Source organism: Kryptolebias marmoratus, linkage group LG16 (assembly GCF_001649575.2).
Source record: "Kryptolebias marmoratus isolate JLee-2015 linkage group LG16, ASM164957v2, whole genome shotgun sequence".
Taxonomy (NCBI): domain Eukaryota; kingdom Metazoa; phylum Chordata; class Actinopteri; order Cyprinodontiformes; family Rivulidae; genus Kryptolebias; species Kryptolebias marmoratus.
Window position 1 is genome coordinate 7,541,553 of NC_051445.1, and position 27,347 is coordinate 7,568,899.

The 27,347-nt window shown below is 37.2% G+C and overlaps 3 protein-coding genes across 5 annotated transcripts; 2 read left to right on the forward strand and 1 right to left on the reverse strand.

The window, feature by feature from the left end:
• Positions 1 to 3,577: 3,577 nt before the first annotated feature.
• LOC108235345 (ribonuclease ZC3H12A) lies at positions 3,578 to 10,651 on the forward strand. The gene is made up of 6 exons (XM_017415286.3): positions 3,578 to 3,731; positions 5,577 to 5,967; positions 6,429 to 6,568; positions 8,410 to 8,644; positions 8,808 to 8,914; positions 9,063 to 10,651. Exons 2-6 carry the CDS (start codon positions 5,615 to 5,617, stop codon positions 10,085 to 10,087), a joined length of 1,860 nt encoding a protein of 619 aa, XP_017270775.1. The 5' UTR covers positions 3,578 to 3,731; positions 5,577 to 5,614; the 3' UTR covers positions 10,088 to 10,651.
• Positions 10,652 to 11,761: 1,110 nt separating this feature from the next.
• On the reverse strand, positions 11,762 to 14,802 carry LOC108235479. 2 transcript variants are annotated; one of them, XM_017415510.3, is made up of 8 exons: positions 14,634 to 14,802; positions 14,312 to 14,454; positions 14,100 to 14,184; positions 13,772 to 13,956; positions 13,593 to 13,689; positions 13,379 to 13,514; positions 12,504 to 12,743; positions 11,762 to 12,036 (listed from the first exon to the last, which is right to left on the reverse strand). In XM_017415510.3, exons 2-8 carry the CDS (start codon positions 14,384 to 14,386, stop codon positions 11,979 to 11,981), a joined length of 876 nt encoding a protein of 291 aa, XP_017270999.1. In that variant the 5' UTR covers positions 14,387 to 14,454; positions 14,634 to 14,802; the 3' UTR covers positions 11,762 to 11,978. The 2 variants fall into 2 exon arrangements, with proteins under 2 accessions (XP_017270999.1, XP_017270998.1); XM_017415509.3 differs by having other exon boundaries at positions 11,763 to 12,036; positions 14,312 to 14,413.
• A 3,146-nt stretch (positions 14,803 to 17,948) lies between these two features.
• LOC108235327 (uncharacterized protein DDB_G0271670) lies at positions 17,949 to 25,794 on the forward strand. 2 transcript variants are annotated; one of them, XM_017415265.3, is made up of 10 exons: positions 17,949 to 18,089; positions 19,294 to 19,354; positions 21,031 to 21,486; positions 22,417 to 22,488; positions 22,665 to 22,708; positions 22,815 to 22,910; positions 23,097 to 23,253; positions 23,404 to 23,468; positions 23,674 to 23,775; positions 24,779 to 25,794. In XM_017415265.3, the coding sequence occupies exons 2-10, from the start codon at positions 19,333 to 19,335 to the stop codon at positions 25,025 to 25,027; spliced, it is 1,263 nt and encodes a 420-aa protein (XP_017270754.1). In that variant the 5' UTR covers positions 17,949 to 18,089; positions 19,294 to 19,332; the 3' UTR covers positions 25,028 to 25,794. The 2 variants fall into 2 exon arrangements, with proteins under 2 accessions (XP_017270754.1, XP_037836428.1); XM_037980500.1 differs by having other exon boundaries at positions 21,031 to 21,264.
• The last annotated feature ends 1,553 nt before the right edge of the window (positions 25,795 to 27,347 follow it).

The following is a 27,347-nucleotide window of genomic DNA, read 5'->3' on the forward strand; positions in this document are numbered from 1 at the left end:
GGGGGGGTGAGAGAGATGCGACAGCAGAGTATGAATATGAGAATGTGTATGTTTGTTTCCAGACGGTAGGAGGCGGTATGATGCATTTGTGTGTGTGTGTTTGTAGAAAAGTCCATGTATCACGTTCATCACGAAAGAACGAGTAAGACAACCGTCAAGAATAAACATCAGGGATCAAGCAGGACGGTGGACAGAGCTTAAAACTCAAACATTCATGGCTTGTTCAAAACTTCTACTAGACTGTTTCTGTAAGAAAACAAACACAAAAGATAGCTGTCATCCACTCACAAGCTTTGCTGAAAATTTTTAATTTAGGGACACATTAACTATTGATGAGAATAATATTGTGTGGATTTTATTTCTTTTTTTTTTCAATCTTCACGACTTTGCAAAAAGTACCTTTAACTATCATTTTAAATCAATTGCAAAAAATAAATAAGCAATGAGATGGCTTGTAAACTCAGAATAAGAATGACTTTTTTTAATGCATGCATTCTGTCTAGCTGAATACAAATGCGTTCAGTGCACATCTTAGTAGGTGTTTATGAACAGCATATTGAAGTAGTAGCTACACCTCAATTGTCTGCTCGCACGCTGCTCAGGGAATTCAGTTGTCACTAATCAAAGCAAACTGAATTAAAAACCCGAGTCCTCTCAGATCTAAGCCTCTTTTTTTATTATTTCCTATCAATACTGTAGCCGCCTACTGTTAAAGCCTTCCTTCCTCTCTACTCACACAGAATTCCAGGAGGTCTTTGCTTCCTGTTCTATGTAGGACAAGTATCAGAGTGTCTGTGGTAATAAATGAATAAGATGAATGTGGGGGATATGTTCATGTGAAAGCTCTTGTCACTGAGAGTTTGTCGTCGGGCAGCACAAAGGGTAGCGCCGTCCTGCCTGATTTACTTTAGATTCAAACCGTGGCTAAATTGGAAATCGTGAATCACTCTGACACCATTGGAGCAAGATGGATTACTTCAGTTAAAGGCTGCCTTTCTTTACTTTAGATCTTTTTAAAGAAATCATACAAAAATTAATTTTTTCTGACAGATGGATGACCCGGGCAAGCACTGAAAGGAATAGCAAAGGGAGTCCAGCACTGAGGCACTACAAAGCTGTTCTTCTTTTTTTCTTTTTTTTTATCAGCATGGCACTATCCCAGCCACATCCAAAAAGCTCTCAGCAGCAACAATGAGCCTGGCGGAATATTTGATCAACAGTCTCAGGTTTAACAGGCCTTGCCAAACAACACCTGCCTGGAAGGAAAAGATATGGCTTTGAGCAGAGCAATGCATCCCCTAAGATGTTAAGGAAATAAGTGTTTGATGTTCATAAAACCCAGTCGGTACTGAGCCCATTCAGACTTGGATTCTCAGCAAGGTTCAAGATTTGCATTACTGAACAATAGTTTTCTGGATGCCAATAATGCTTTCCAGTGTAATCTGGATATAAATTATGAAACAAAGCACTCAAGCAGAGGCTGCAGTAATCTAAATGGCGCTTTTGCAGATTGCATTCAATATAATGCGATATAACACTGCTTGCCAAGTGTCACACAACAGATGTTTCATTATACAGTATTGCTCTTGGAGACTATCCCATATTTAGAAAAGACTATCTAAAAGATGTACTTGTTTATATGCTTTTATTTTTTTATCTTTTGGTCTGGACTGGAGTTTTGCAGGATGCGTTCAAGTTAGTTTAAGGTTATGATTAGTTTGCCAGTGGCTTTATAACCTATACAGTTATAAGTTAAGTATAAGTTTGCAGGTACAGAATAGAAGCCAGTGTTGTTTCCTCTGTGTGAGTGTGTGTGGAGGGGGATGGGGTGGGTGGGGTGTCGAAGCTCTAGTTCACAGTCTCTGGCTGCAGCTCATTCCCCTGCGGTAATATCAGGCCTCGCAGACACCTGGGACCGGTGGTTTGAGGCCTCCGAGAAGGCAACAGCCTGGCAACTGGCCCTGATTACTTTCTCCACTCTCCGGAACTCAACTGTGTATATGCCATTAACCAGCTCCACGCAGTGTGAATCCAACTCAACCATGCCACTGACCCTGCACACAAAGGGTTGATTTACAAACACACGCACACACATTCACGGCACACAAAATGTCACAATGTGTCTGCGGGTCTTCTGAAACCACAAGCCCTGCCAGGCCGCCACTGTCCGTCCATGTTCTCCATGGTGAAAGCACAGATTTTACAGTGTGGGATATCATGAAGCGAGGGTGACATCTAGTGGCCAAAACACAGAAGTCCTACTGTAGAAATATTTATGACAATAATTTATTTGCAGTTTTCATAATAGACCCCTATTTTGTCTTATAACTATATATTTAGAAGTATTTATTTGTTTATAAACTTACTTGTAACTTATAAAAAGTCAATTGATATCAGTTATTTTATTGGTGTGACTTGTAAAAAAAAAGCCTGAAGCACCATTTTACTATGCTACAAACAAACTCATGCAGCTCTTTTTGGTACATATGCAAATTATACATTAATATGTAAGCACTTTTGTATTCTTTTACTCAGTTTAGCTCTCACTGCTATAAAACCCACAGTTTTCTCTCAAATCCAGTCAGAATCCAGAAAGTGCAAATTCAAGTTTCCTTAGACTTCAGTTATGTTTTAGCTCAAATATTTTCTTCAAAACTAGAAGTGAAAGGGTCTTTTGTATATAGTTTACACATAAAAAATGTAGGTATGTTTTTATTAGCTTAGATTATTACAACATTGGGTTAGAATTTTGAGTAGTAGCTTCACTGGCACCTTTCAAAATGCCTTTAGAAATTTACTTGTTTCATATCTATTACATCACTGAAGTGAATTTTAAGTGTAATGTAATGAGAGTGAGTTTATTAAAACAATCTTAAATTGTGATTAGGAAAATCTAGCAGTGATTTAAATTGCAAACGCATAAAATTTCATTTCCAAAAAAAGGTCAGTGAATGATTTGTCACTAAAATCTTATCATACTTTACTGTCACATGAGCAGCTGAGTGATGGCGTTAATGGATAAGAAGTTTTGCATGGAAACATTACGTAACACTTTTAAACGAATTCAGCGTGGCTGTGTTTGGCCTCTCTTTTACAAGAAAACACCTGGCTTTGACCCATGAGGAAAATGAATTTTATATCACCATATTCGTTTTTATTCAAATATATGAGCGTAACCTCCCTCTTGAAAGTGTTTCTTTGCTAATTATTTGACATAATGAAAAAAAAAATCATTAAAAAGTCTGCAAATATGAATGAAATTCACGTTCTGATCCACTCAGCTTATGAAATGAAAGCACTTATTAAACACTGTCTCTTCTCATTCTAAAACATGCATAATAACATTTTCAGCTCGTTTTTTTTCAACTCAGGATAAGCTGTTTGTACACGTGCTGAGTAAATAATTCCGTATAGCAAAGGTCGGGTTTATTTCCTTGGAACTGCAGTTAATGAACTGCAGGGGGAAACAGAAATGGGGAAGAGATCTTGAGACTGACAGCACTCAGTGTGACTGACTGGAAGCTGAAGGAAAACTTACTCCCCTGTCTTCTATGCAAATGTGTGCATGACTGTGCATGCCTCCGTGTGCAGGAAGAGAAAAGGGGGAGAAATCCTTTTTTAATGGGCGGTGCGTAAAGCCAGTCAGACTTTCCTGTACTTGGAAACATTCACAGGTCTCACTTTAGGTAAAGTACTTTAATAAATGGAGCTCGGAGACACGAACGGAGCGGGTAAGTGGTCATTTGTTCCCCTCTTTGCTGAGACTTGTCGGCCCGCCTGACGGGCAGCGGCTGAAACGTTTCCTACGTGGCTTTTTGTGCCTTCACCTGTCTGAAGGTGAACACGGGCTCCCCGGAGGCTTTTTCCTACCTGAGACGGAGTCATGGGTCCACAAAACACTTCTCTGTCTAATATGTTGAGTGGCTTTTTTTAGTTTTTAGTTATAAGCACAGAAAGCTGAATAAAGGCAAATGATTTTTGCGCATGCTCTGTAACAGCCTACCTGGTTTGTGTCCAGGTAATTTCCATCGGATCCTGATTATAACATTTAATGGGAAACAGCACTCTGTTGACATAAACAGGGCTAATATTGATTTTGGAGCTGCTGTCTATTTCCAACTTCTGTAATAATACTGTAAAACCAAGAAAAAAATAACTTTTGTCAAAAACTATTTTCATAACTAACGGCTTTCATAGGTGCAGTTGTTTTATTGCTGTTCATTGTGTCAGATAATGACTTCAATAACTGATCAGTTTGGCTGCTAAGACAATGTCAACCCAGAATATGACAGAAACTTAAGAAATGTTGGCCTATTTGCTGTTAAACCCAGGATGTTCAAATTTCAAACGTCGCCGTGTGTTTAAGGTAAGACAGGGAAAGAAGCAAATTGTCATTTCAGACTTACGAGAAGAACCACTTCTTCCTGGAAGTTTTGACAGTCAGCTACAAACAATTTTGAACAGCAGTTTTATTTATTTTTTTGGCTGAAGACATTCATCAAGTTATCTTTGCAGTTACAAATAAATCCAATTGTGTTGTATTCATCATACAAAAACTGGAAACACCTAAAAATAAGGCCACAGAAAGGTGCTTACTTAGTAAAGGTCAACCAACGAGTGTTTCTGTGGCTGATGCCAATCTTTACAAATCAGGGCAGCAAATGGCCAATTTACAACACATATTATATATTCAACTAAAGCTACATATTTTGAGTTTTTTTTAAACCTACTTCTCAGTAGTTTAACTTTTTATTTCATGCTTGAAAGTGCTGCTGAGTTTGTTTGTTTGTTTTTTTTTAAAGTTAGAAGTTACTGAAGTGAAGCGTTTTGGTTTTATTAAAATGTAGCTAACTGAGCATAAAAGGGAATATTTCCTTCTATGACATTGCCCCTTGCTGGCTGTTTTGGTTTATCATTACACCCAAATTTTATTTTATTTATTTATTTATTCCTGGCATACTGTGATATTCTATTCTACTGTTTTCGGTTCTTTTCATTCAATAGATTTGAGAAGTTGAAAGTTTTCCTCGGTTTAGATCACAGATGTTATTAACGGGTGATGGTGGCTCCCAAAGCCAGAACAGTTGAGAACCACAGCATTAAAAGAGCGGGCAGACATCAAAATAATACATTTAAGAACATTCTCACCTTAAAAAACTCAATCGTGGACTGTTTGTAGCAGCTGCTACTTGGTATTTGGTCAAGTATTCACTGGTTTGGTCTATTGTCTTTTTTTAAGTGACCAATATTAAGTATTTAAGTATTAATCTATCTCTATTAGTCACATAAACTAATTTATTTATGTATTCACATAATGTATGACTTATATGGTTATTGATGTAGAAGTAAATTTAAACCAAACATAGTGGAAATTTAAGTCCAATTAAATTAGTAAAGAATGTTATTACTCTCTATACTTTTTAATTTTATCTGTTGAAAACATTCTACAGTTTCAGTGACAAGTTGGAACAAATTTGTTAGAACTAATTTACTTTCTCAGCATTGTTGAATATTATTATGTCCCTCCAAAATAAACTATTCATAACATATCTAATCAAATTTCTTTTTTTCTTCAGCCAGTGGATGAGAATCACATTGAAAGCAGCTGTAACACATGTTCAGGATGAACCCCACTAATAGCGCTGACTCAGAAAGTGAAGATCTCCAGCTCAGAATCGACTTCTTCAGGAAACTTGGTTATTCAACAAAAGAGGTGAAGGCTGCTTTGAAGAAACTGGGCCTAAACACTGACACCAACACAGTGCTTGGCAAGCTGGTTAGGAACAGAACCAAAGTGTCACAGAGCTTTCCTGACTTCGATGAGAACATCTCAGTCCCAAAAGACTCGGCGCTGCCTTCCAGTTGGGATCTTGGTTCCTGCAGAATGACGCCACCACTCGGAAACCAAAAGGCTCCTGACTTAGAGCTGAGGCCTATTGTCATCGATGGCAGCAATGTTGCCATGAGGTAATCCTTATGATAAATTTTTCTTTCTTGACATTGAAATCATCAACTGAAAACCTAATTCATTTTTTGTTTCATATCTATTTGACCTTCAACACAGCTACGTATTTAAATGTCAGTCATTGTCATCATCATATGACTCTGACTCTGTTTTCATTTACATCAATGGTTGAGTTTCTTGACACCCTCGTGATTGTTAACCACACTGTCTGAGCATGTTTTAACAAATGTCCTTGATACAACATGCAAATTCAAGATCTCAGCCTTTTATTAGATATGGAGTGTTTTATTAATGTTCACCTTGCGTAATAAGCATAGCAAAAGTCCCCTTAATGGAAACATTTAAAGGCATCTAGTGTTTACACAGAGCAACTGAATTTCTGCTGCTTCCCTTTCATGTATTTTTTTTTTGTTCAGATATTATTTTTACTGATCTCTTCCCCCACGCCCTTTTTCTTTTACAGTCACGGCAACAAGGAAGTGTTTTCATGTCGGGGCATACAGCTGGCAGTGGACTTCTTCCTGGACAGAGGTCATGAAAGCATCACTGTGTTTGTTCCCTCTTGGCGCAAAGAGCAGCCCAAAGCCGATGCCCCCCTGACAGGTGAGGAAAGCTGAGAGGTGAAACAGGCAGGTGGTTTCTATCAGGTAGAGCTGGAGGGAGTTTTAGCTTCTTAACCCTCCTGAAAGCCCTCAGAAGAGAGAGAGATGGAGAGAAGTCGAGAAGCCCGGTAGCTTCAGGTCAATTTGACCCGTAGGCCATGGGAGGGTTAAACATACCTAAGTTGTTTTTGTAAGAAGAAACCAAAGGCCCCGCTTTTACAGAAACAGGGAATTGCAAATGCAGGGTGTGGTTTCCTTGAACTCATCTGTTATCCCTGACTTTTGCTGTCACATCCTTGAGCCAGAAAGGCTGACAAGCAGATTACAAGTACAAGTCGAAATACTGGAATTGAGGAGGTAGACCTGTTTCCAGTATGTGTGAATAAAATTAACCACCAAATATTTTAAGCATTGTGTATTATCCTCTGAATAAAAAGCCTTGCAGGTGTAGTTAAAAAATAATAATAATAACAAGAGTATATTGGAGTCTGGTTTGGGGCCTGGACAGGTTTCAACAAGTGTTTTGACTTGTTATGTTGAGTCAGATAAGAAGAAAAAAAGCACAGAACTTATCTGTAATCTTTAGCTTTAATTAGAAGACTTGTTCTAGCCTAGAAATAGACGGTATGTAACTATCCCATAAAGCTGCAAAAGTGTTGTTTAAAAAAAAAAACATTTGATAAGATATGTGGTTAAAAAGTTTTTTTTATTATTTGAATATGATCCTAACTTGAAGGTGTTCTAAATGTAGCCATTGGCTTATCTTTTATCTATCTGTCAGTGATTTGTGCAGTTCTAAGACATTTCAGTCACAAAGCTTCTACATACATGGGAAACACATAAACATAACTTAAAGGTAAAGAGAGGTATTATTTTAAGGAGAATTTGTTTGCAGAAATCACCAAAAACAGTAATCAATAAATACATCTGCACTTCTAACAGCTGAGTTATATAATTCAGATTTTTATAATAGCCTCCTATCTTTGAGCTATATAAGATCAAAGTAGTCTCTGGAGACTTGCAACACCTTGCATTTCTCATGGTTCAGTATCTGTACAGCCTGGGTGGAGCGATCCAAATGATCTATTTTCAGTTCCTGAATAAGGAAGTAAAAATAAGCCAGTGGCCACTTCTGGGAAAGTCCCATCAGGAACTTCAGATATATTTTTTTTCTTTACCACTGTATCTTGTTTGCTGCAGTTTTAAACAAACATTTAAAACAAAAGTCAAGTAAAACAGTCACTCAAAATAAAAAAACCCTCAGTTTAAAAAGCGACACCACGTGGTAAATGGACTGTATTTATATAGTGCCTTTTTAGCCAATCAGGCCACTCAAAGCACTTTACAACACAATCTGGGCTCTCATTTCCCCATCCACACATACATTCATACAGCACTATACTACATCTCTACAAAGCTAATCTGAATAAATCATTCTATAGAGTCTAATCAGTGCTTTAGATTACATTTATACACAAATGGGGCACACATCAGAGGCAATGAGGGGTTCAGTGTCTTGCCCAAGAACACTTCAACATGTGACATACTGGTGGAATTGGACCTCCAGCTGTCTTGTTGGAGAACAACTGCTCTAATCACTGATCCACAGCCATAAACGTAAAGCAATGGGATATATTATGCATAGACATAGAAATGGTGTCAGCTTTTGTTTTCTGTAAATAATCAGTCTTTGTGAAAAAGCTTGTAGCATTTTTTAAATCATTTTTTTTTCTGACTTTTATTGATTATTGTATTGGCTGATTGGCAGGTAAATCCACAGTAAATGGCTTTGTCGTGGTATTTCTCCATAGTTATCTGGCTCTTAATTGTTTGTACCTTCAGATCAACACATTCTGCTGGAGCTTGAAAAAAGACATTTACTTGCCTTCACTCCATCACGCCGCGTCGGGGGCAAGCGAGTGGTTTGCTATGATGACCGCTTTATCGTCAAGTTGGCATCTGAGTCAGACGGCGTGATCGTGTCCAATGACACCTACCGTGATCTCCAAGTGGAAAGACCCGAGTGGAAGAAATGCATTGAGGAGCGGCTCCTCATGTTTTCATTTGTGAATGACAAGTAAGCATTACGTGCCACATCTTGTTTCCAATAAAGCTGCTTGATGAGGTTTCAGAGGAAATGTTCCGACGACATGGAAACACACACACCTGAGTTCTTGGAATTATGCCAAGCCTTTTTTTTTTCCTTATTTTATACAATTTGTAATCCTTGTTTTTTCTAGGTTTATGCCCCCAGATGATCCTCTGGGTCGCCATGGGCCTAACCTTGACAACTTTCTTATTAAAAACCCTCTGCCTATGGAGCAGAAGAAGCCACTCTGTCCATATGGTAAGAAACAATCAGCACAAAGATGAGGAAGTGTAACTTGTTACTGCAGCTTATTTTTAATCTGCAGTTTTAGCTTTTGCGCAAAATAAGAATTCAGAACTCAAATGAGATGGCTTTTAAATAACGTGACCGTGTTTTTTTTCTTCAGATAAAAAGTGCACTTATGGCGTCAAATGTAAGTTCTACCATCCTGAGCGTGCAAACCAGTCCTATTTGTCCCTGGCTGATGAGCTGAGAGAGAAAGCACAGATTTCTACTGCAAAAGAAGAGAAAAACCCAAGATTACAGGCCAGGCAGCTTAAATCTGATCCTCAGCCTGCTCATAATGCCTGTGTCCATCCTAGAGATACACATGTCCCTCAAGATCAGCAGAGTTCCCCACTTCCTGGTCAGATTAGTGAAAATAAACTACTGTACTGGGAGGACTTTAGACAAAGCCCAAACCATATGCCGTCTACTGTAACAGGAGGCCAGTGTCAGAAAGAGTATCCTGGGCTGCCCTTCATGTCAAATTATTATTATGCCAACATGCCTCATGAGTATCTGGATTCTGGCTTTGGTTCTTTTGACACCCCCTACTCTGACATATCACAGTCCCTCAGCAGCTCCCACACACTCAGGCCCCAGCATCAGAGCACTGGAGCCCAACATGCCTCAGTGCCTCTAAAAGATAATAATACCCACCAGCCATATAGGTGCTGTTCCCATCGTCAGCAGCAACATCAAGAAAAGGTTGACCGCAAGAGTCAACCCATCTATGACCCATACATTCCTCACATGATCCCACCCAGTGTGCCCCATCAGCACAGCCTTCCTACTAGCCTTTTCCACAATAGCAGAGGCCCTCATCTTCATCATAATTACTGGTCAGATCCCTTTCAGGGGCTGCCCCAAGCCAATGCAACATCTAACCTTCCCTCTATGGTCCAGTCCTCACACCCACACAGCTCCTGCCACTCCTACAAGGGTCAGCCGTACCAAACCTGGACCCAGCACCAACCGCCACCTTCTGCTGCATTTGACCCACAAAGGTCAGAACTGCGCAAGATACTGCAAGCCATCTTCAAACCGCATCAGGTGGATAGGGTGATGGAGATGTACCCACAGGTGATGGATGCTGAAACTTTGGCTGCAAAGATACTTCAAATGAAAGCCCAGGGAATGATATTCTGATTACTTTTTCTGTCTTCTTCAATTGAGAAATAACTCACGTTAGAGTTAAAGGTGATCTTTTTTGTCACTGTGAACAGAAAATGACTCGAAGATTTTAAACCTCCTGTCACAAGGGGAGAATTTGAAACGAATCAGCTGAAATGTGCCATTCTATTTATAAACAGTTTAGCCAGTCAGTGCTGAGTTATTTTGTATGACATTAAAGTCAAATGTAATCTTGTTGTCCATATTTTGGATGAAAAGGGCCTCTGGACCAAAGATGACTGAGATTCTGGAGTTTTGACTGTTGATGCACATTGCATCAAGTGTTATCTTTAAGTTCTTGCGCAGTAAGAATTTTTTTTTATTATTCTTTTACTTTCATTTTAGTTCTCCGTAATAGCCTGCTTGTCCAGTATTATCTTTTGTTTATGTGCATTCCTGATTTTGTTAAGGAACTGACCTCATGGACAACCTTCTTCTGTAGCGAAAGGGAATTACCTAGTGTGCCATCTTGCATTTACTGTAAATGTGCATCATTTTTAAGAAACAAAAAGCCTTTAAATAAAATACAAATTACGTGTGCATCTAAATGTGCATCATTTCCTGTAAATGTGTGTCATTTTCATGGAACTAACACTTGTAAATAAACCTAAATTATGTAAGCACTGCATATAAGTGACTGTATGAGTTAAAAATGACAATAAAATATGGAATTTAGTTCTCAAAATCATACAGATTTGTATTATTGAATCATTCTTACTGTATGATAGTGAGATTAGAATTTATATAGAGTTTGAAAGACTATTATGTTACTATTAAATTACTTTTAGGGTCCTTGCAAAAGCAGTTCTTTTTTAATAACTAACAAACAGGTTTATAAAGACTTTTATGATGTTTTAGCATATTGTTTGGAATTTCAAGATCGTCATTTTGTCATATTAGAAAGGATTTATATATTTTTTTTTACCAAAACGGACAACTGATATCTTCTGGTCAAGCTTAAAAAAGGTTATCATGTAGACTTTGTTTTCAAAAACAACGAGGTAAGTTCTTTCAGCTGCTCCCTTCTTCAGGGGTTGCCACAGCGAGCAAACTCGCACAAACAAAAAGCAACTAAATAGAAAAATAACGTCACATCTTTGCAATTCTTTGCACCTCGTTTAAAGGATGCACAAAAAACAAAAAAAAAGGCATAACCTGTTTTTCCTCAGTGATTCTTGCATGTGGTCATGCATTAAGAATTGTTATGGCTGAACCTTGTGAACCTTATTCCTGCTTCTGACTCATGCCTGTTTTGACTATTTCAAAAATGTGAGTTATGCAAACCGCCCAGATGAAGCTAAAATAGCATGTGTGTTATCAGGGCAAGCTGTCACGTGAACTTATCATCAAAGCAGCACTGACTGAATGGAAGCATTTTAAAATTTTTGTTGCATTTTTTTTTTTTATAAAAGTCTTAATCCTTTTGTGCGTTAATTAACAACTCTTTCATATTATGTCAGCTTGTCATAACATCTGTGACAAACGAGGCTTCACCTGCTGAAGTTGGCAAGGTGGTTTAGTCACTCCTATGGACTTAAACTGTCAGCGTAAAAGTGTCACAGTTGACCAGTCAGAAAACTTCACTTTCATGTATGCTGCGTTTACAGAGTGTGTTGATGTAATGAGGTGACTTTTACTCCGGGTTTACTCATTCAGGATTTAATTAGTCAAACATTTGAAGAGAATAATACACGTCTTATACCTCAACTGGTTTAGACCAGTGGTTCCCAAAGTTGAGCTCAGAAGCCTTGAAAAGATCTACAGAAATAAAATTGACTTCAAAATTGATTCCCAATGGCATATTTATATTCTTAATTGTTACAACGAGATGAACACATTTGTGAGAAACTTTTCCTGATACACATTTTTATTCCCAGGCCATCAGTAGTTTGTGGAACGGCACAAAGACACCATATCCAGCTTTGCTGCAAAGACACAAACACAGATTCAGTATAAAAAAATGACTAGATTGTTTTTTTAAAAAAGCAGCTATTTACATGTACACACTTTCACCACTTCACTGCTACATTTGAACCTTTTTATATAGTTATTTCAGTCAGGCAGGCTCGTGCCTCACCTTTTTAATGAAGTCATTTGAACCTGTTGAACAGGCTTGAAATTTGCAAAATCAGCTCAGCAAGTCTGTGAAGTACTCTGTGTGTGAAGGCACTTTTTCTTGTACTGTTTTTGGGAAATGAACTAATGTGGGTTTTTAAAACTGCTGGTATTTAAGAATAAAAGAACAGCAAATTTAGACAAGAAAAGACATGAAAATATAGTGAAATGCTGAAATACTTCCATCTGACCACAACGCCACATAAACCTTCTCATCATCATCATTCATCCTCAGGCGCATAAATAATGTGATCTGTTGGAAAATGAAAGCAGTTACCATTGAAAGTAGCTCTGCCCTCTGTGGCTGCCGTCACACAGAGCTGCATCAGGACTCTGCAGCTCCACTCCGAGGTGGAGATCTGCCTCCCCCTGCAGGTGCCCCAGGAATCGAACTGTTCCTGTGCTGATCCTCCCAGATGGCAGCATGATCCTCACCCGGTGGCCCAGTTGCAAGTCCATAGGTGAGTGAGGAACAAAAACCCGATGAGGTCCATGAGATGATCTCCGTGACTGCCCACTTGGGAAAAACAAATATTTAGTAATACAGCAAAGATCGTGTTGTTTTTGATTGATTCTACATAACTATAATCAACTTATTAAGAACCACATATTCTGTGAAGGGTTTTTTTATATAAATATTATAAAATATATACCTATATTGTTGGTGTTGTAAAGAGTATAAAATCTGTGAAACACGGTGTAAAAGGTTTGTGAGATACTGTACTTGTTTTCCTATGGTTTCAGTCATAATACGCTTTAGAAACAAATGGAAATCTGTACAACTCTTATAAAATTACCTTTCCACTAGTATCTAATAACAAATTAGTCATTTTATACACATTTTTGGGTAGAAAACTTAACTCAGCAAGTTGGGCCAAACTGATAACCCAATCTTTTGGAGTTAAAATTACCCAGGGTTGGCTAGGACCAAATTTGACCCAGCACTGGGTTACAAATTAGGTTGTTTTTAACTCTACAGTTTTTACTGCCTCGTAGATTGACTGTGTTGATGGACAAAATCCTGCTAATTGTCTCCCCTTCTTTCCAGTCTTTGTGCCAAGATAAACTGAAAAAGTCATGTTTTCTTCAAATTTGTTAATAAATTGTGTCAAACACCTTTTCTAACTACATGCAGAGTTTCACTTTCAGTACCTGTAGACTGAAGACAAAGAGGAGGCCGGTCTGGAGCTCAGGGGGGATGACAGGGATGCTTGGCTTCCTGACAAACTGCACGAAAAGCTGTCACTTCTTAATGACACTTTGGACCTTCTGTGTTTGTGAAAACCACCTGTTCATCAGAGAGTGGCTTTGTCATTGAATAAAAATGTTTCAATTCACTGCCATAGATTATTTGACCAACATTTACCTGCACATCCATCAAACATCTCTCCATTGTCCACTTCTGACTCTCCCTGGACGTCACAAGCACCCACTTTCCCCAACGCTCCAGCATCAGAGACTAACTGAGGAGAGTAAGGCCAGAGTTGATTATCAGAGTCACAGACATGTTGTCAACGACACCCACACACACTTTCAGAAGCACACCTGATTACGTAACTCTTCCTGTTGTCTTTGCAGCTCAGAAAATCTCATTTCCCATGATGCTCTCTCACAGGTAATCCTGGTCTTGAGGGACAGGATTTCTCTCTCGGTTTTGGTCAGTCTTTTATTAAGTACGTTCACACGGTCAGGGCTCCCTGGGATGGCGGCAGTCGCTTTATTTTCAGAAGCTGTTAAATACCAAAAATAAACAAGATAATCTATTTAGCTTCTTAATCCTGATACAGTTTTACAGACAGATTTTTTTTTTGTTGTTATTGTTTGTTTTTTAGTTTTTGTATTTTAAAGCCTTTGGTTTTTTTGAGAGCCTCACCCTTAAGTCGTTTAACTGGTCTGCTTTTCTCCTCTGTTATGTATTTTTGCCTTGGTAAGAATTTAATGGCATTGTACGGGCAAATCTGCATTCCAAAAGAACAGAAACACCATGCATTCCAACCTTTGTCAGGATCTGTCATTACAAGTCATCACAATGTAAAAAATAAGATAACTTTTTTTTTTGTTTCTTTTTGCAAATGATACACTCACCCAAAGAAACCTGCAGGTGCAGAGAATCCCCCTGTATGTCCATGTAAACAGAGTCTGTAGCATGTATGCTGTCATGTTGGAGCATTATCCGGTCACATTGTGCTATCCCAGTCAGACAAAGAACAATCAAATGTGTTCATCTACTGCAGCTCGAACAGGAATAAAAATGTACATAATATACTATTATACAGTTGAGCATTTGTGACTTTTGTGAGATGAATAAATAATCAACAGTAGACAGCTAAAAATTTGGTTATGCTACTTGACTGTCAAGCTAAAAGCTAATACACATATAGTGCTGTTAAACCCAGAGGGCACTGACCTTTTCCTGCAGTGGCTTATCTGTAGGATGGGAGAAATCTCCCATATGATTTCAGGAATAAATAATTCCTCCCATTTCTGATCACTGAGCCTCCGTCCTAGTTTTTGATGAATGTTAACGTGGTGCGCTGACCTGTTGCTAAGGCGCCAGCTCTGCGTGAACAGCACTCAATGACTGCCAGGTAGCTAAATCTTGACTAATCTTCTTAGTCAAGCAATTACACAGTCCGGTTGCAGACAGGCTGTTTAATTTGGTCTGCTGAGCTTTACACTGTATATAAACACTTTGACTGAGCCTTCACATACTGTCTCCAAATAATGTCTGTTTAATCAACTTTTTCTTTAAAAAAAATGCTTGATGAGATAAAACTACATGTAAAGGTAAAGTTATATTGATTATATTACATAATTTTTTAACGTAACAGCTTCTCATTATTGTTTTTTAAAAAAATATTAAAACTCCAAACATTCATTTTACAGACATTTGGCTTTAATTTACACATAAGCAACAAAAGAAAGAGAACTGACAATAGTACCTTTAGTCTTTCAACTAGACATATACATGATTACAAAATTTAAAAAAATTATATATATTTTTTATCATAATATTAAGGCAGTTAATTTAAAAAGTAATTTTGTTTTCAGCTCCCTCCAACAGTCACTGGATATTTACTATTCAGGCCATGGGTCAATGAGCAGAAAAATAAATACATAAAGAAATAAAAGACTATTTATTGGTGTATGTGTACATATGTATGTGTGTATGTTGTTAGTCTGAAAAATGGTTTTCAAGTAAATTCATTCTCTAAATGACTCATGTTCAGTTAGTCACACTATAAAACTAACAGTGTTACAATATGAAGCAAAGATATTCACTGGTTTAAGATAAGGTTGCTTTTTTTTAAGCTAAAACGGTTTATTTTGGGACAGAAATTTCAAACAGAAAAAGGAAGCTGTAACTTAAACTTTTATTAATCACAGAAATATATACAGATAAATGTATGAATTCAGCTTTAAATCCAAAAATTAACTCTTGTATTATAGAAAATTACAGTTTTACCACTGAGAATAATCTAAACCTTCTTGTCATTTATCTACTCTTCCCACCATCAATACCTTATTTACTTTTAATATGTTTCTCAGGTTGATGAGGGTAAGAAATTGGATCATTTAGTTGTGTTTGTTCCCCCAACCGCAGTTTAATTTAGCTCATTCTTGGAAAACAAAAGAAAAGAACTTCTTTTGTTTATGAATTTTCTGTTCCTGTGACAGTACAGCTGTTCACATGCAGACGAAATCTGAGACAAAAGACTATATCCTCTGTGAAAAGACGTATAATTTTAAGGTCTATGTAAATAACGCCTTCATTCAGATCCAAAGAAAAACAGTCATCTCAAGTTGTGGGTCATGTCCTCATACACACGCACACACATATACACACACTGGATATGAGGGCAAACACGCAAACAACGTTTTGTTCCAAGCTTTGAAATAAATATTTATCATTAATTACACTCATCACAGGCAGTCATTTGACAATGAGGTTTTTAGTTTCCGGCCATCAGACAGTGTTTGTTTTCTGGGCATTCTGTGTGAATAAATGATGTGTGATATATTTAAATAGTAGTAATTATCACTTGTGCCCACACAATTTTTAACACTCAGATTAAAGAATAGATTTAATTCATATATATCCAGACATTTATTGTAAAAAAAAATTGTTCTGTTCAAGCTAAAACCTTTTATTTGGTCACATTTCTTCGATAAGCCAGAGTCATGGCCTTTAGGAATATAATGTTTATCAGAGTGTCGATCAGAGTTTATCTCATGGTGGATTGTTGAGTATCAAAAATATTTTCAGCTTTGCTTTGAACTTGAATTTATTTCTTTTTATTCCATAATAAACAAATAGTTCTTGAATTGATACAGGTGGATTGACCACGCCTAAGAAATTTCATAATTACCTAAAATTATGTCCATTTTTACACAACTTTGTGTGATTGATGAGTTAATAGAAAGTGTTTAGGGATGACGCAGCTCAGTGAGATTCACCAACTTATTTTAATGCACATCACACCAATGTCAAAACTTGACACTAAGTGCAAATAAACAGGAATATTTACAAAGCATTATGGCTCAGAGTTACACAGAGTAAAACTGTAGTACTGAACTGACTTTAAAACTGTTAAAAATCTGTACCAAACTATGCAGGAACCCATCAAAGTCCCAGTAGAAAACAGTTGTTTATCAGCGTAGGCTTCAACAAAGTAAAATTCTTTCCTGTGTTGTTAGTTTGCTTGACTGGGAATTAGGTAAATAAGACATTTGAAAAATATTAATTCATTAAAAGCTATAATACTATTTTGAAGGCTCCTAAATCTTGGGGCCCTAAACTAATGCCCTGTAAGCCCTTTGGAAAGTTGGGCCTTGCATAGTCTGCAGATAGCATTTATATTTGTGTTTTTGCATCACTAAAACATTTTTTGTCAAAATAGTCAAAGAATACTAGTAAATGGTGTGCAGCAAAACAACTTATAAAATACAGTTCTAAACACTGAGAGATTTAAATCAAATTTTTGAAATAATCCACAATCCCACCAGCTAATTTTTTTTCATTCCTTAACACGTATCAAGCTGCTGATGAAAGAAGGAAGAGCCTCTCTGTCATCTGAATTGCGAAAGTTCGTTTGGTGTTGAGCCCAAGAATTCTACTTTCTTTAGGCAACAAAGAGGTATTTGTTGTGTTCAGGTGCTTTATGGCTCTCTCGCTCACACACACACACACACAGAGGGTCTAATTTCACATTGTGTTCGACAGAAACCAGGAGTGTCCCTATACAATCACGCTACAGGAATCTGAAATCTCACCTGTGCTCTTACAGACTTGCCTGAAGTTTAATCCACTGAGTTATTTTAGTAAATCTTTAATTGCTAACTGTGTGGTTTCAGCTAACACTTATTAAAGCAACGTAACACTGAATGCTGTAAAGTTATATCTTCCTTTAGGATGAAAATACTCAGGTAGGTTGTAGCAAACAAAATCTGATTGGGAGGAGGGGAAAAAAACAACAAAGACGAAAGAAACACTTTTACTCTATCAGTGCTGCAACTGCAAAGAATAAGTGGATAAATCCATCTAGCGGAGCAGATTTAGATCCTAATAAACATGTAACTAGTTATAGTGAGCTCATTTTTCACAGTGGTTATCATCTTTAGTGCTCCTCATTGTGGAAATCCCCTCCCGAAAAGTTTTCACCTGTAACCATGACCACATGGTCCTTAAGACCCACCCAGCAGGCCTCTACAGTCCCCTCCTCTTCACTCCTGCTGCAGATGAGAGTTTCCACTTGTTACATTAGAGGGCTGTCAGCAGGAAGCAAAGGAGGAAGGTGACGGAGAGCAACAGAGAAAGGGAACCCCAGAGAAACAGAGAAAGAACCTGCACAACGGGCCACAGGTGAGTGAACTTTCTTTATCTTAAGGGGATGAATCTTGCAGTTTAAGCTGAGCAAAACAATGCCGGTAACAGCAACATCACTGTGAGAATACAATGCAATTTTAATGCAAAAAGTTGAAAAAGCAAATTGTATGCAACCTCCTAACAGTTAGCCTGTATTTTTAAAAATGAGTGATTTTGTTTTCAGTAATTCCAAGAATTATTTCTGCATTTTTGTCACAGAAGTTTTTCTAGTCTTTAAATATTTTCTTCTACTTAAAACCTCCTAATCTTTAGGAATTTGATGACAAATTAATTGAACATTAATGTTATATGTTCTTTTTGTGGTATTTACCTCATTTCTGAAACATCTTCTTAAGCAATTGTGTTTCTCAAAACTTTATTTAATCCTCTCATGGCCTTCAGGTCAAATTGAGCCAAAGTTATAAGAGCTTCTCCACCTCTCTTCGTCTCTCTTTCTCTTTTGATGGCTTCAGGAGGGTTAACAGGAAATCTTCACAATTTGTTTGAAACATGAGGCATCGCTTGTTGGCATGGAAGCCAAAAATGGCCAGTGTTGTACCTTGTTTCCAGGGTGTAGTACCCACAGGAGCTCATGGGATCCAGGGGAGAAAGGAAAAAAACAAGCCATGCCGCCTAGCAGCCTCCCAAGTGGACTGCTTAAAGAACAAACACATTTTAATTGTACTTAATGCCAAACCACTGTGAACCAAAACATTTAAGATGTAATTGTGTGGCCCAACACTGAACTAATCTTAGCAAGAATTACTTCATGGGGTGATACAATTCTGTTTGCATCATGTTTTGTTCCTTTTTAATGGTCAGAATTGTTCTGCACAGGCATTCTTCGTACGTTTTTTTTCCACTTTAAAGCTCACTTTCACAAGCTTCTTGTTCTGTGACTCCACCAAACAATTATGATATCAGTTTCCTCAGGATATTTAGACGATTGTAAAAAGAGATGGCCACAGATGAAAAGAACTGAACGGGTGGGTTACAATGAATGAGCATTGCTGTTATTCACAAAACATATTACTAAGGGCAACAGCGGGAGTTAGGCCTTTTGTCATCACATAAATTAGTTTTTTTATTGCTTAGTTTATTCTGCTGTCAGGCACTTGTTATGTGTACAGCTTAATGGATTTCAAACGCAACATGTACATCATAAGTTTATTTAGGATTGATAGCTCGTATGTTATTATAGGCTGGACAAAGAGCTGCCCACGTTTCTCCCAGTGGAATAATGGCTTCTACAAAGAACACAGGTATGAGTCTATATCTCTTCATTTAAAATCTCTGTTGTAGGTTATTTGCATGTTCAGTCATTGTGTTTCAAATCAGCCAGTCTCTTATTTTTACCACATCTGGTAATTCAGTTTTATTTTTCAAAAGAAAATAAAAATAATTCTCAATAACCTCTAGTTTTGGGGTATGAATTTAAATGATTGTGAAATGAAGAAAACGTGACAGGTCCACAAGAAAACGGGATAGAAAAATAAACTGCTGGAATGTTTCCACAATCCAGAAAGTTCCTGCCGCACAAACAGCCCTGTCCGGCTGCACATTGGGACAAATTCTACAGGAAAAATGCTAAGATCATATATCTAACATGTTTACAGTAATAATGAGATGATATTCAGCACAATAATTTAGATTTATTTATTTGTGTAGAAACAAGATCTTAGGATATTTGCATTTTTTTATATTTCGAATTGTGCAAAAAGTACAGTAAACACTAATGATGACATAACTTCTAGTCATAACTACTTAAAAGTAGGACATTTTGATATAAGGTATGAATAGAAGAAAGATAAAAAGATCTCCTGGTTATTATTGAATTATTAATTCATTTTTTATCAATTATTAAAGGTAATCCTGTGGGGACCATAAAAGTGTGTACCAAGCTTCATGTCCTGTAGTTGTCTGGCTATTTATCCAACTTAAAAAGGCACATTGAATATCTGTAAAATTTCAAATATGGTACAAATGTATTTGATAGACTTGACAAACATTCCCTTTACCTAAAGGCACAGATGGAAAAACATGCAATATTAATTATCCAGTTTAGTCAACTGCACTAAATTAGAATTTTCACTCAAACCTTTAGGGTATTCTTGCAACCCCTTTAAGCCAAAGGACAAATCTGGGATGTCTTTTATTAAAGACTATCTTTGTAGGTAACATACGTCAGACTTTAAATCCGATAACAAAATAAAATATATTGATCAATATATTGGATATTGATGCACGATGAAAAGACTGCTTTACATAATTAAAAAACAAAATAAAAACAGCATGTGACATTGAATAAACAGTAAGAAAGAGGAAAACATCGAAGACATCAAAAACCCACACTAACCCTAATTTAGCCATAAGCTACTCTAAACAGGTGGGTTTTAAGTTGAGATTTAAAGGCACCCAGTGTTTCAGCTGTTTTACAGTTTTCTGGAAGTTTGTTCCAAATTTGTGGTGCATAGAAACTGAAAGCTGCTTCTCCTCGTTTGGTTCTGGTTCTGGGGATGCAGAGCAGTCCAGAACCAGAAGATCTGAGGGGTCTAGACGGTTGGTACAGCGATAACAGATCTTTAATGTATTGTGGTGCTAAACCGTTCAGTGATTTATAAACTAACAACAGTATTTTAAAGTTTATTCTTTGAGCTACAGGGAGCCAGTGTAGGGACTTTAAAACTGGTGTTATGTGCTCTATCTTCCCGGTTTTAGTGAGAACACGAGCAGCAGCGTTCTGGATCAGCTGCAGCTGTTTGAGCTGTTTGTCTACAGTAAATTCTGCTGATAGTCAACACAGAAACCGTCGAGGTGGCAGATGATAGATAAAAGAATAGTTGGATCAACAAAATTCTTTATTTCCCATACACCAAAACCCATATTTTCAGTTTTTTTCAAATGCCCAGGAGAGTTCATTTTCTTTGTCTGCTTCTAGGCATCCTGCAGCTCCTTTTATTAGGATTATTAGTGACAGAACAAACAATCATTGTTTCACCCATTGACCCATCCACAACGACCATGTCTCCGACTGCGCCACCAACTTCCTCACCTGGAACTACTTCCTCTAGCTCTTCTTCAATGTCGGCCACCACTCAGACCTCTACTGTTACGGACACCAGCCATACAGCAAACACCATGGCTCACTCCACTGTCTCCACCACTAATGGAGGTACTGTTACATCCAACCACACCCAGTCATTTACATCCACCACTGGAGGCTCAAACCCAAGCACCACCCAGTCTCTCACATCCACCTCTGGAGGCTCAAACCCAAGCACCACCCAGTCTCTCACATCCACCTCTGAAGGCACAACATCCAGCAGCACGCTTTCTGCCACAAGCACCTCCGGAGGCTCATCGTCCAACACTGCCTTCACGAGCACAACTAAAGGCATGGTACCCAACAGCACCCAAATGTCTCACAAGTGTTTTAGTGCAGTAAACAAAGCAAGAATACCCATTTTTTTCAGTCAGAATTGAATACATCTGCCTCTAAATTCTCTTTTGTTTGTATTAAATTGCGCAATGTGCTGCATTCTCTATCTTCCCTTTTTCTGGCTCTTTGTTACCTTCACTGGACAGAATAATTTGTTTTATGCAAGAGTCGGGTCAACAGGTTGGAGTTGAGGTAAGTGAGGCAGGAAGGAAAAAAAACTGTCAATAAAAAAATTTAAAACATAACGTAAACCGAGTCTCAAAATGCAACACCAACAGACTTATTTCACAGCAAACACTTCGACCTGAAATAATTGGACAAACATATATATATTATATATATTAGAGAGGGCTGCATTTCACTTCAAAGTGAGCTTAAGGATGTGCAGGTGCCAATTTGGAGTGCAGTCTTTGTTATTACACAATAACTAGTTGTACTAATGTCAGCCGTGAAGTGGGTCTCTCAGCTGCTCAAGAAAAAGTTTTCAAAAGAGAACTTTGAACCATACAGATACAGTGTTGTATAGATGTTTGTAAAAAAGTCTTTACCTCTGATTTGACTAATGATATCTTAGAATTTTTTTTATTGAATTCTATTTTGTTCAGTTTAACAATATGATACCGATTCATAACAAAGGTCTTTATAGGGCACTGTATATGAAGGGTGAACTATTTTACATTTCAGTTCAGTCCTGTTCATTCCTGATGCATACAGTCTCATTCTATCAGATTATAATACGGCATTGCTACAGCATTGGAAATAATTTCTGAAGGCCCAGTAATCCCCTCAGCGTCTAAAACAAGAGCACCAACACTGGCACTTACTCATTTTTCTGACTCATCACCTCATGTAATTTAATCAGACAAAACTTTGCCTCATTTTCAGGTTCAAGCACAATGAGTTCATCTTCCACCATGAGTTCAAGTGCCACAACATCAATGATGGCTTCGTCTTCCTGTATGTTTGTTGTTTTCCATCACATAGAAAACATTTCAGTTTCTTACCAAACTTTGTTTCTCCATGACAGTGAAAACAAATTATTGCTGTTTTATATTCTCATCATAATTATTATAACTATATATGTTTTTTTTTTAATTTTCTATCCAACCATGACATCTATTTCTTCTTCACAGATGGCATGGCTGTAACAATGACTAATGCTACTTCAATGAATACAGCAAGTCATTCTTTTCTGGAGCATTATATTGTTGCATTTGTTACAACATCATTACCTTTTTAATTTTTCATAATCTTTGTTTAACTTTGACGTCTCTCTGATACAGTTATGTTGCCCTTCGTTCATGTGCTCCTACTCTGAATGCTACTCGATGTACACCAGTCAGAACGTCACTGAGTGTGTTGACACAAAGTATTGTCAGGTAAGCAAACAAATAAATCAAGACAAACCCTCTTAATCCATTAGGTTAAACAGATGCCTTTAAAGAATAACAACTACAATTATATTCATTATAAAGGGCTATTTGTTTCCCTGCAACTGGAACTTGTGTCTGTTAGAAAGTAGAATTTTCATTCGGATGTTTGTTGTGTCTTGTGTGACGTATAAGCTGATGAGGTGTGCGGGCATGCTGTACAACGTGAGCTGCAGCGCCTCTTGTGCAGAAAGCTGCAACAGCACTTCTCAGATCAACTGCTCTGTGAACTGCTGCAATTCCACCGGATGCCTCAATGGCACTTTTGCATCCATGATGATGACAACTAAAAGTGAGAAGAATATTTATATTCAGCTGTTTAATTTCATCATGCATGCTTTCTTTAACTCTTGTGACTCGTTTTTCTCTAATTTATACATAAAATTGATTACTTTTATGTGTAAACTAATTAATGATTTATGTTTTTCTTGCATAATTTTAGTGCCTATGACAACAACAAGCACAACCAAATCGTCTTCCACAACGACCTTAACAACTGTGGACAAGGTAGAGACTGAAAAGCTGAATGTGTTTGGTTTGTTAACGGTCAAATGGGTGCGAAGCCATTATTAAATTTATTACCTTTTATGCTCTTTTTATTACCCTCTGAGAATTTATTTGAAATTAATAGACTACAGGCAAGTTAAATGTTTGTCTAGTAACGTAGGCTAATTAGGATATTTGCAACTTTTTTTTGTATTGCACATTTCAGGGAAACAAATGCAAGAAGGGCACCTGCAGTGGTGACACTTGCTACAAGGCTTTTAAGGATAACGCTCCTGAAACGTGCTCCTCCTCACAGCAGCACTGCCAGGTAAGAAGTTCCAAAAGTGAAACTTCCAGCAAAATGTCTTTAAAATAAATGCCACAGATTCTTTGAGGTTGATGCCATTATTGATATAAAGCAATGCCAAAAACGTAAAAGTTGCCTCAAACCAACAGTCACTGTGTGAAAACTAAAAGACAGATCATAAAAATTCCTGAGCAGCAGAAGACTCTGATAGTCCTACATGGAAATTCTAATGTTTCTATAGTGTTTTGTGCAGGAGATGTGACAAGTTAAGATTCTTCACTTCCAGTTCTAAGGAGAAATATTTGAGATAAAATATAATTGAAGTCTATGGAAGTTTGGGTATGCCCTCTCTGCACTCTGAGGGGATTTGAGAGAACAATAAATCCTGTGGCGGTGTGAGACACATTGAGTGAAAGAAGACAAAAATGCTTACATTTTAATGTACGATTTGTATGTACCAAAAAGAGCTGTTGGAGTAAGAAGAGTTTGTTAGATAATACAACAGTTAAAGCATGACATCATCAAATGTCAGTTGAACATTCTATTGAAAAACCTGTAAAAAACATAAAACTTGAAGCGCGATTGTGTAAAATCTGTAAAAGATATCAAAGTCCCAAGTAAGGCATGTAACATTTAACGTTCTGTAACATTAAACTTTGATTGATGTTTCTACTGTGAAGCATGTTTAAGCTATAAAGCTTCAGCACTTTTTGGTGTGTAATTCACACCTTTTTTTTTTCAAAGTTATGCAACAAAATACAGGACAAAAGATTCTACGCTGAAAAGTAATAAGGGTGCTTCAATGCTTATGCCTCGGTTCCAGTTAATGATAATAAAAATCTAGATTGTAATAAGAGGAGGAAGAAGGGTAAAACTCTAATTTTAATAGTTTTCTTCCCCTATTTGTTTTTAAAAAATAAACAAAAAAATCAGGCAAACTTTAAAGTGTTGTTTTATCTTTAAACTTTTACCATCTGGAGAGAAAATTTATCACTTTTTGCCCCTTTTATTATTGTGTTTTTAGCTCAAAAAGGAGATGAAGGACTCAGCTGTGACGTGGACTGCAGGATGCGCTAACTGCAAAGAAGAAAACACCTGCGAAGGCTCTACACAGCCTCCGTGCGTTCTGGAGTGCTGCAACGTCACCATGACATCCTGCCTGAAGTTGGACGGCACCATAAATGTCCTCTCTTTTGCCACCAGAGGCCCTCATCTCCACACAGAATTGATTGTTTCCTTACTTTGTCTGCTTTCAATCTCATTGCTGCTGTGAGAGAACGAGCCCAGCTGCCGCGTGGCTCATTATTTATCCTGCCCGGAAATGAAGCTCCTGTGAGGTCAACACATTTCTGCATATGTTTATTGCTGATTTTCATTCATAAATGCATTCACATAAGAATTACAATTACTTAAATGTTATTCTTTTGTCTTGGATCATATATTTCTCAATCACATTTATTTCTTGTTTAAAACAAAAATCGTGTTTTTTAATCATTACGAATTAAAAGAAATATTAATCAAGAAAAACACGCCTGAAGCTATGAACTTCATCAGTTCCCATCTAGGATTTGAATCTCATTAGTCATAAATAATATAATAAACTTTTCACTTTTTTATTGTCTAGGACTTCTGTAAAGAGTTTTAGCAATGATCTTGCCTTCATTTAGTCACTGATTTTGTGATGTCTCTTAAAATACAGTTAATGAAGCTTTACTTCTATTTGCACTTTATGGAATACAAATGCTGAGCTGAAACAAGAAGTTATGAAGGCTTCTTGAAGCATTTCTAATAGTTGTAACCTTTATGCAATCTGCAATGCACTGCTCTCAGCTGCATTTTATCTGGTTTCTTTATTTTTTGTAAATTGTGAATTGGATGTCTATACTGTGTGGTTCATAAAGTTATATTTTGTGGCATCGTAGTGTCATGTAAATCCTAAATGAAATCAGAAATGTGTCATGTTATTCCAGCTCCGTGTACAGTGAGAAAAAAATATTCAAAGATTATTCCTTCAAGTGAAATAAATCCTATCTACATCTCTGACGAGTCTTCATTTCAGACAATTTACTGCATTCTTATGAGTAAATAGGGACAATTTTCATTCTAATTAGATTTTTTTTAATTGACTACGGTATCTTATAGAATATTTAAGATAAGTACTTAAAATTATACACTAATTTAGTCATAACATTATGACCACTGATAGTTAAGGTAAGGTTTTTAAGAATCAAGTGTTCTGTGGGGTAAACATGAACCCTGACATCCACAGAAATTAAATTTGCCATTTTTGCAGTCCAATCACACCTCACACATCGCAACACTGTTCTCCCAAAGTGGCAGCCACTTCCTCCTCTTAATGAGGCATTTAGCTATAATGTTATGGCTGATTAATACTGTCAGCCTGCTGGAAATAATAATGTGCTGCAACCATTTTCATTCAGTTGATTTCCCACATACATTCTTATCTCTCCAACTAATCATCACAAAGATCCTCTCCTTTATTTTAGGAAAACCAGCCCTCCAAAGAGCAGAATACTAAATACCAGGGGTGGAAATTAAAAATTTTGTCCACCAGCCATAGTGGCTGGTGGACAAAATAGACGACGTAGCACAAATCGTAAAAACACCGGCCGTAAGCGCGAACGCACACTGACCGACGTCATGACGTCATTGATTTAGTAAAAAAAAATAACATCCGGGTTGAATGTTATTTAGATCATTAATTATCCAACAACTAGTTAATTTACCAACAAGTCTTTAACTGTGTTTATTCCTCTCATCATGGACAACAAGTCCTGTGAATTTGGAGACATTTGTTCTCTTTTTGCAAAACTTACCAGGGGGAAACCAAATATTTCAGCCGTCTGAAATAATCGGTTCCCCCTCTAAAACATGGGACATAAATAATTTACCAAAAAGTCCTTAACTGTGTTTATTCCTCTCATCACGGACAACAAGACCTGTGAATTTGGAGACATTTGTTCTCTTTTTGCAAAACTTACCAGGGGGAAACCAAATATTTCAGCCGTCTGAAATAATCGGTTCCCCCTCTAAAACACAGGACAAAAATAATTTAGCAACAACTCCTTACCTGTGTTTATTCTTCTGTATTATGATATTATTAGCACATTTTAGTTTTAAAAAAAATTATGTTTTTTGTTTTTTTTTATGAGAAATATTTGCCCCTCCAAACAGTTCTGTTAATAGATAAGTCATTATTTACGGAGACACAAGGGGAACCGTATCTGATGGGGGAACGGGGCTCGACGTAACAGCAGCAACTCGAGCACATTGCTGCCCCCTATATGTCAAGAGGACAAATAACACCTTTTCTGTTCAAATTGCCAACCCGCCACAGTGGCGTGTGTGTTGATCAAATTTCCACCCCTGCTAAATACATGAATTCAAAGTTACCACACATTACAAACATAACCTATTATAGTATAGATATATGTTGCTTATGTTGAGAAGAGGTGTTTTTCTAAAGTGTTTATATACAGTTTAGATTTGTGTAATTTTGCTTAAGTTAAATATAAACTATGAAAGGGTTTTACATGAATTCCTTTGACACAAATTAATTATTACGTCATCGT

What these genes read in the sequence shown, in the direction of transcription:
- LOC108235345 (XM_017415286.3), top strand. Translation starts at nt 5,615, where the DNA reads ATGTTCAGGATGAACCCCACTAATAGCGCTGACTCAGAAAGTGAAGAT. An exon ending in GGCAGCAATGTTGCCATGAG is followed by an intron (nt 5,968 to 6,428) that starts GTAATCCTTATG and finishes TTTCTTTTACAG; the next exon opens with TCACGGCAACAAGGAAGTGT. An exon ending in AGCCGATGCCCCCCTGACAG is followed by an intron (nt 6,569 to 8,409) that starts GTGAGGAAAGCT and finishes TTGTACCTTCAG; the next exon opens with ATCAACACATTCTGCTGGAG.
- LOC108235479 (XM_017415510.3), bottom strand. Translation starts at nt 14,386, where the DNA reads ATGACAGCATACATGCTACAGACTCTGTTTACATGGACATACAGGGGG. An exon ending in AGGAAGAGTTACGTAATCAG is followed by an intron (nt 13,690 to 13,771) that starts GTGTGCTTCTGA and finishes TACTCTCCTCAG; the next exon opens with TTAGTCTCTGATGCTGGAGC. An exon ending in GGGCAGAGCTACTTTCAATG is followed by an intron (nt 12,037 to 12,503) that starts GTAACTGCTTTC and finishes GTGTCTTTGCAG; the next exon opens with CAAAGCTGGATATGGTGTCT.
- LOC108235327 (XM_017415265.3), top strand. Translation starts at nt 19,333, where the DNA reads ATGGCTTCTACAAAGAACACAG. An exon ending in CCTTAACAACTGTGGACAAG is followed by an intron (nt 23,469 to 23,673) that starts GTAGAGACTGAA and finishes TGCACATTTCAG; the next exon opens with GGAAACAAATGCAAGAAGGG. An exon ending in CCTCACAGCAGCACTGCCAG is followed by an intron (nt 23,776 to 24,778) that starts GTAAGAAGTTCC and finishes TTGTGTTTTTAG; the next exon opens with CTCAAAAAGGAGATGAAGGA.